We start from the raw sequence: 8,789 nt of genomic DNA on the forward strand, positions 1-8,789 counted from the left end.
TCTCTCACTCTCTACTTAGCTCACTTTCAAATTCTGAAAAAGAAACGAAAAGAACAAGACACTCAACAATGGCTTAATCAGCCCCCAGTGAAGATCCCCGTGCAGAATACTATGTCCCTCAAACCAGAGAAATTGATAGATTTCTAGATGCCTCTCTTCATTCCCCTCTTCTCCTCTTGATACTAATTTCTGTCCCTTTTTGCCGGATGTCCCATCATGATTCCACTCCTCAATTCTCTCCAACAAACCTCATCCATTCTGTTACTATCTCTTCTAGAATACTCCACAGTCTCCACATTCCTATCATTAAGTGACTTGAGCTTACTTGAAACATTAAGAAACCAACCTTGATTAATTTTTTGAGTTCAATGATAAGCTCCAATTGAGCTCGAGATCAACTTGGATATAAACAGCCAAACATGAGCATTGTGATGCTTCACCCTAGACCCATGTGTCATGCCAAGTTCACAAGCTCCTTGATGTGCATGAGGCTGCAACCGTGAATCCATATATAAACACAAAAATGAAGAAGAATGGATTCGCTTAATGCTAGGGAGATGTGTTTTGGGATCACACAAAAATGAAGAAGAATGGATTCGCTTAATGCTAGGGAGATGTGTTTTGGGACCAATGTGGGATTTACATACATTCATTACTAGACTGAGTCAGTTTGGCTCCCCATGACCTGCATTCCTCTTGCTTCCATGAGTTTCATATCAACTTTGACTGAGACCTGTGTAGGTCTTTATTAGTGTCTTTTATTGTGGATATAGTAAGAACATTCTGAAAAGTTTGTGCTACGGAGGTGGTGTCTAGGTCTCAAAAACTTAATCAAGTTTGGTCAGTTGCATTTTCCCTAATTTTTTTTTTGTAATACAGTTTTCTTGTATGCAGTGATCTAAAGACAATTTCCTTATTGTCTCTAATTTGTCTGAAAAATCATTTTGGCAGTGATAACTACTAAAGCCAAAAATATTCTTCTGAGAAAATTCTATGAGCGAGCTGAAGAAAAGGTTGGTAACTAATATCTGATGTCGCATATTTAATATTCGACATAAACATTGGTTCTATCTGATTGCATGCTTCTAGCCTCTCACTGGCATTCTCTTTACAGTTGAGACCAAAGAGAGCTGCCTCTGAAAATCTAATACTAGAGCATGGTTGCAAGCAGCCTAGGGCTTCTACTTCATGCTAAGCTTTGTTTACCGTTGGAAGTCCAAGATGCCGGTTGTCAATGTAAATACAAGTCATGTTGTGTTGTGCCGAATATGTCAATTTGTGGACTGAAAGAGACTTGCTTGCTCATTGCTCTGAACTTTAGAGCCATACATGTAGATTTGTGTGTAGGAATCAGATTTATGGCTGAATAATCAAATGACAAAGATTGAGATGATTAGTCATGCTTCGCTTCAACATGCTTTGCCTATTCCTTTTAATTCTATGAATGGAGCTGATGCTACTTGCCATGCACAATTAATCACAAATGGAGTTGTTGATGCACAGAGGCCTTCTATATGGCAAATGCTTGTATGGAGTTGTTGCATGTATTCTTCTGAGAAAATTCTATGAGCAAGCTGAAGAAAAGGTTGGTAACTAATATCTGATGTCACATGTTTAACATTCGACACGTACATTGGTTCTATCTGATTGCTACACGTACTTCTAGCCTCTCACTGGCATTCTCTTACAGTTGAGACCACAGAGAGCTGCCTCGGAAAATCTAATACTAGAGCATGGTTGCAAGCAGCCGAGGGCTTCTACTTCATGCTAAGCTTTGTTTACTGTTGGAAGTCCAATATACCGGTTGTCAATGTAAATACAAGTCATGTTCTGTCATGCCCAATATGTCAATTTATGGATGAAAGGGACTTGCTAGCTCATTGCTCTGAAATTTAGAGCCATGCATGTAGACTTGTGGGTAGGAATCAGATTTATAGCTTAATAATCAAATAACAAAGATTGAGATGATTAGTCGTTCGTCACTTTAACATGCGTTGCCTTTTCTTTTTTCATTCTATGAATGGAGCTGATGCTACTTGCGATGCACAATTAGTCACAAATGGAGTTTTTGATCATAAGAGGCCTTTTATATGGCAAATGCTTGTATGGAGTTGTTGCATGAGCTTGAATTTTTCATAAATATGGGACTGACATATAAGTTTTCATGTACCGTTCCCCATTCTCCAGTTGAGAGAGAACCTAAGTTGCTAGATTAGAAGTCTTGTTTAGGGGGCTGGTTGGTTGTGTTGCTAGGGTCAGTGAAGGTAGATGTTATCTGAGCTGTTAAGCCTATTATTATTATTAAATGGTAAAGTAACCTGTCACTAACTGGTGGAATTAGAGAGTTCTTCGTTTATGAAGTCAAATGGCTGCCAATCAAGAATGTTCATTATTGAGAAAAGCAAAGTATTTTCCATGGAATAATATGGTAGCATGCAAGAGGATATACCAGGATGGCCATAACAAAATATTGGTGGAATGAAATTTTATTTTTTATTTTTTAAATAAACATTTAAGAAAACTAGAAAAGAGCGTAAGGTTAAATAATCAAATACTGCTGGGATAACAATTTAATATAAATTAAAATAAAATAAAATTGGCTAAATTGAATATCTTTGTAATAATAATAAGAATTTTAGTTTTATATTATTTTTTAGCAGACAAATGGGAAAATTTCTTTTAACGAGGGCGATAGAACAAGGAGAATACAGACTGAATCCATATGTTGTAATTTTATTATAGCTGCCTCTTGTTGACAAAAATCCAAGCTGCTTTGAATTAAACCAAGAATCTGAAGTCTGCACTGTCTGTTGTTGACCAACCATTGTGGCAGGCAGTTGGCAAGATTAGCAGCCAAATCTTTCATCCTAAAATACTGGTCAGTCCAAATTGATCATTTTAATTTTTATAAATCATGCTTTGCCTCAGCAAAATCTGCTTGTACCATACGCTCAACCAGGTTGTACATTACCGGAAACCCCTTCTGCACATTTAGAAGACGACAAAAAAGCCATCTTTACTTGACCCATGCACCACAATTTTATGCATAAATAAACAGACACATACCAGAGAAGCAAACACACCCAAAAAAACAGAGCTTTCCTTGCAAAAGAATTCAATGGCTATGGCCACTCACTTGTACACCTCTTATTCTCCAATCACCTCCAAGACCATCACCACTAATAACAACAGCAACAAGGTTCTTTCTGTTCCTTTACATAAATCGATAGCCTCGCCTTCTCTTTCTCTGAGAACAACGGCCAGACTTTCCATATCAGCAGCTGCAGGAACTACTGCTTTGCAAGTGGATGGACCCCCCACGTCTAGTAAAGGACCAAAGTCTTTGCCTTTTAGAGTGGGTCATGGGTTCGATCTCCATCGTTTGGAGCCTGGGTACCCTTTGATCATTGGTGGGATTAATATCCCACATGAAAGAGGCTGTGAGGCTCACTCTGATGGTAATTCTGTTGATTCTGATTGCGTGTTTTTGTTATCATTTCATAATCAATTGAGTACATCCCAATCCATAGCGTAAAGATTCAATATTTGGAGTTTTTTTTTATTGGTATTAGTTTCTGCGAGAAACAATCAGAAATTTAATTTGTTGAATAACTTTAAAAAAAAAATTATTGTTATTGAAGTGTAATTTTTGTTTGCAGGAGATGTGTTATTGCATTGTGTAGTCGATGCATTATTAGGTGCATTGGGGCTGCCTGATATTGGGCAGATATTCCCAGATTCTGATCCCAAGTGGAAGGGAGCTCCATCATCTGTTTTTATTAAAGAAGCTGTGAGTTATTTCTGCTGCTCTTTTTGTTTTCAATTTGCTTAAGGTGTTTATATGTGTGTGTGCTGTCTTAAATTCAGTGTTGTTTTGATTATCAATGTTGGGTCTAGATTCAACTGTGCATTTGGTAGGAGCAAATTGCTGTTGACCTCTGGTCTGCTAGCTAAGATTCATTGAAGAATTGGTTATTCTACCGTGCTTTCCTTATACACTGAATTGTAAACCATATTTATTAATTTCGTGGAAGATCATAATGCACTATACGTTTCTGTTATCATAGAAGATACCCAAAAAAAAAAAAAGAAAGTCACGTATTCTTTGAAGAGTTTTGAATTCTGGTTGCATTGAATTAAGCAACCCGATTTTCAAATAAAGGTAACCAGCTTTTACTTTTTTGGTTGTGTATCCTTTTTCACTGTAACTGTTGTTTAGGTTATTGCTGCGATGAAGCAAGTCAGATTAATGTGTTGAATGAACCCTTACTTGGAAAAACTTCAGCTTTCTCTAGTTTGAATCAGGGAGTGTCGGGAAAAGGAATTAGTCTGAGGATTTGTTATATGGGAGAATGGTTTGTCATAAGTGGAATGGAGCACCACCATTTCTTTTCATCAATTAAGCCTTTACTTCTTTTGATTGATGTGATTATGGTCATCTGAAAGCTGCTTGATGGGTTCAATTTGGAATCTTATTGGCTTCCATATTTCCTTTAGGTTGCATTTGAATAGGGGAAATTTGGAATGGAAGGTTAGGGATTTAGTTTTTCAGTTTAAGTTAATTGAGTTGTCAAAATGCATAAGTTTTCTTTTTTGTAATGAGCTCACGAATGTGTGGAAAACTTGCTTGATGATAGACATAAGTGTAATTTCAAATATACTTTGCAATGTTTCCTGGAGTAATGCTTTCTCTCTTTCTGTATTAGTCCAGCCAGATCTTAATTTAAACAATTTGAAAGATTGGATTTCAATTTTATATCCGAACTTAACATCATGACTCTTTCTTGATTATCAATACTTGGGCTGGATTCAACCATGTGCATTTAGTTGTGGCAAGTCACTCACGGGCTTAGATCTGCTAAGATGCTTTGAGGAATTAGTTATCCCACTTTCTTTCAACACTTGAAACTATAAGCTATATTTACAAACATGATTATAAAGGCTCAAAAATAAACTGGTCTGACATTCTGTCTCATTGAAAGCATGCAGTTAACCAAGTTTCTCTTTCGTGACAATCAGTGCTACAATGAATTAATCCGTGTCATGCTTTATTCAAAATAGATCTTTTAAAATAGCGGAATTTCCTGGTTGAAGAGGAATTGGGATGGAGTGTCTCATAGTTTGAAGTATGGAGTTTAGGAACAGCGAAGAGTGCAAGGATATGTTATGGGAAAACATTTTGGTAATTTAGCTGCCCTTCTAACGATAAACTTGTTGTCTATATAAATGCACATCACAAAGTAGCTCATCAACATCTAATCTCAATAGTTGTCGATGTTTGTAATCTGCTGCTGCTTAAGCTTTTCATCAATTCTGACATTTGTATGTGAAACTTTGTTGTATTTGGGAAGCAACAGATATTTTAATGAGATTAATATTAATATTACTTTTTGAAGGTAGTAACTTTACATACATTAGGGATTAGCTTTTTCCATGGCATGGGTGCTAGGTACCTGCCAATTCATGTCCTGACCTGTAGAATCCACTAACCCATCTTGGAAATAAGGCCACATAGTTCCTGTATGCTTTTATTTCAAAAATTACATTTCTTGTGTGCTATATCTTGTAACTGTCTCTACATTCTACCCATTGTCCCTTTTGTTTTCTTAGCGATGCTACTTCTCAAGTATAAGACATACTCTATTCGATATAGTTTTTTATAGTTGTGGTTGGTTTTATAGAAGTATCTTTTTGAATGCTTTGACTAAGATGTTTTGGATGTGGTTTTTGTAAAATTGTGGGGTTAAGGATTAAAAACTTGAAAATGTGAAATCCAACAAACTGAAAACTTTCCCAGTTTGGTATACGATCCAAATCCTTGGAGTTGAAGGGCAATTTTGAACCAAACATTTTAAATTGTTTTTCCATGGAATGGTATTTCACATTTAAATTTGAACCAAACCTATGAATAGGTATTCAACATGGAATAACTATTCTATTCCATTCCATCATATTTCATATCATTCTGCAAACCTAACAAAGCCATATTTCTTATGTGTTTTTACTCATTGCCTATCTCTGTCATCTACCACTGTCCTTTGTGTTTTCAGAGCAACACAAGTAGGGTCATCCAGCACGTTATCTTCCCAAAATTATGTTTCTTATTATGTTATTTTACATATGCCTTTCCTTATGAGTAGCCACTGTCATATTGTAGATCAATACTACTTGAAATTATAATAAAAGGCTGTTTTATAGGTTGTACTATTGTAGTTATTTTTCACATAACAGCCTTTTGGGTATTTTGGCTCTAAGCAATTAAAGGTTGCTTTAGGTATACATAGATCGTTTATCCCAAAATCAGTTGACAAGCAGGTCTAAGAATGCAAGGGTAATGCTTTTGCAAAGAGTTGTTGTAATGGCAATTCAAGAGAAGGCCTTAGTTTGACACAAAATTAAAATGTTTGATTCAAGCCTTGATTAATCAACTCTTAAAGTTATTTATGTGGACGTGTTATTCTAAGATGTTAACTGGAATCAACATAGGAACTTTAATGCACAGGACGAGCCCTTTTTGAGTTGAGTTCATCTGTAGATATTAGATTCCAGAGTTGCAAGGAACAAATAGCAGTGTTCATGTCCAGGTGACTGTGTAGTATGAATGATATATGATGGAGAGTATCTTCCATCTGTCTCTCTCTCTCTTTTTCTTCGTCTTTCTTCACCCATATGCACATACATGCATATGCGTGTATACATTAATCATGTTTCCACACTCATTCCATATATCAGAAAAAAGTATTATTCAGGTTATTTAGAATATTCTGAAATCTTTATGACTTTACCTGTTTCATCAAGCTTATCAACTAAAATGCTTTATTTCAGGTAAGACTCATGCATGAGGCAGGCTATGATATTGGAAACTTGGATGCCACCTTGATTCTTCAAAGACCAAAACTGAGCCCCCACAAGGAGGTTATCAGGGACAATTTGTGTCAGCTGCTCGGAGCAGATCCTTCTGTAATAAATCTGAAGGCAAAAACTCATGAGAAGGTTGACAGCTTAGGTGAAAATAGAAGTATTGCAGCTCATACAGTGGTTCTTCTCATGAAGAAGTAAAGTAGTTCTTTAAAAACTAAAAAATTTGGAGTTAGCCATTGTACTTGGTTAGCGTTGTTGTCACTGTTACAGAGATGAACATATGCTGGTTCTTTTGAAGACCCATCTCACACTAGAACAATTTCATGATGCAAGTTGACTTAATGTCAGTTTTTACCACACTTGAAAGAATAGTATCTTGTCCCTGATATGTTGTTATGATGCCTGTATTTATAAGTCCATTTTATTTGGGGCATTTGTCTTGGAATTATGTACAATAAACATCTGAAAACGAAGCATAGTTCTTGAAACGATAGTTCTTGGACAATTTGTTGTTTTCAGGACAGTTATCCTCGCTATCTTATCTCGGTAAAAAGAAGGCAGCAAGTGGTTGATGAGATGATCCTGTATTGAGAATTTATCCCTGCTTTCATAGTTCTCGAAAAATTTGACGCTTTCACGAGGATTATTCCTTCCATGTCAAATCAATCTTAGCAATGCTCACAGCATTTAACAGCAACATCGTCCTCTTTTAGTGTAATGCGACTAGCTTTGTAGGAATGAACGCTTTTCCTGTCACTTGAAAATAATTGCTGGATAGGAATGAGCACTTGAAGAAAATTGTTGAATAGGACCTGTTAAATAGAAATGAACATTCGATTCATAAAGTTGATATTATTATAACACGTAAGGTTGATATTATTATAACAAGCAAGATATTAGCGAGCTCATCTCAAGCACAACATATTCAATTCATATTCTCATATACACACATGATTCCAAATAATTCACCAGCGTCATACTCAAACAATAAGCAGTAACAATTAATGCAGGAAGATTTAAATAACTTGGAATATATATTATATATATTGGCAAGATATATAATAATATTATTGCTATATACATATTTAATATGAAATTACATGTTGGGCGACTACAAAACTATTGTTGAAGCGAGGGCTGTTTTGGATCACCTATGCGCACATACAAAGCGATCACTAATGTCAAATCATAAACAAATTTTATAGAAACAATTAGACATCTTAAAATTATACTGAAAATTTGACAAAATTTTTTCTATATTTAAGACGTAAAATTATACAAGAAAAATTCAATTTATATCTTAAATAGAGATGACGATTCAAGTCAGAGAATCGTATTCGTGTTTGACATGCCATGAACATGATTAGATTAACAAAAACATGAAATAATTAATGAATTGTGTCAAAATTTAAATACAAATAAGACCCCTTTATGATATGATTATACAACATGGCACAAATATGACACCATTTTTGTCTTTTAAATTATGATAATTAGATAATCAAATAAATCTGTGTGTTAATTTTTCAGTAGTTTTCCATTCCATACATTTATCTCACATGGAATCACTGCCTGTGCAACTAGTTTTACACGATTAAAAGCCATCTCTTTAGGTTGAAATGCCTAATTGGGTGCCAAGTTTTAAGCTTATATTTATTTTCTACATGGATGCTAGAGCTTGCCTTGAGGAAATTTGAAAAATGTTATGAGAAATGCTTACTCTAATTGTTTAATTTTACTATGATGGTTAAGTGTCATGTGGGTCAGAAATAGAATTGGTCGACTTCTTGTTGTGACTGCAAGCTAATCTCAAGCTAGTTGGATTTTTCTGAGAATAGATACTTGTAGAGAATGAGTGATCAATGACGAATGATGTTTCCTCTCTCTTTCCATCAGTCTTCTTCTTCTTCTTCTTCCTCATCATTTCT

At 35.3% G+C, this 8,789-nt stretch overlaps 2 protein-coding genes across 4 annotated transcripts in view; both read left to right on the top strand.

Annotated features, from left to right (window-relative positions):
- The window catches only part of LOC110658470 (DET1- and DDB1-associated protein 1), a 5,588-nt gene extending 3,600 nt beyond the window's left edge, over nt 1-1,988 (top strand). The window contains exons 3-5 of one of the 3 annotated variants that reach the window (XM_058153689.1): nt 952-1,013; nt 1,504-1,585; nt 1,691-1,988. In XM_058153689.1, coding sequence (XP_058009672.1) covers nt 952-1,013; nt 1,504-1,569 — 128 coding nt within the window. In that variant the 3' untranslated portion in view covers nt 1,570-1,585; nt 1,691-1,988. Of the gene's footprint in view, nt 1-951; nt 1,014-1,114; nt 1,414-1,503 lie in introns of those variants that run through there. The other 2 variants (XM_058153688.1, XM_021816097.2) reach the window with 2 other exon arrangements.
- A 953-nt stretch (nt 1,989-2,941) lies between these two features.
- On the top strand, nt 2,942-7,438 carry LOC110658471 (2-C-methyl-D-erythritol 2,4-cyclodiphosphate synthase, chloroplastic). The gene is made up of 3 exons (XM_021816099.2): nt 2,942-3,458; nt 3,660-3,790; nt 6,826-7,438. The coding sequence occupies exons 1-3, from the start codon at nt 3,119-3,121 to the stop codon at nt 7,057-7,059; spliced, it is 705 nt and encodes a 234-aa protein (XP_021671791.2). The 5' UTR covers nt 2,942-3,118; the 3' UTR covers nt 7,060-7,438.
- The last annotated feature ends 1,351 nt before the right edge of the window (nt 7,439-8,789 follow it).

The sequence above is a fragment of the Hevea brasiliensis genome, chromosome 9, assembly GCF_030052815.1.
Source record: "Hevea brasiliensis isolate MT/VB/25A 57/8 chromosome 9, ASM3005281v1, whole genome shotgun sequence".
Lineage (NCBI taxonomy): Eukaryota > Viridiplantae > Streptophyta > Magnoliopsida > Malpighiales > Euphorbiaceae > Hevea > Hevea brasiliensis.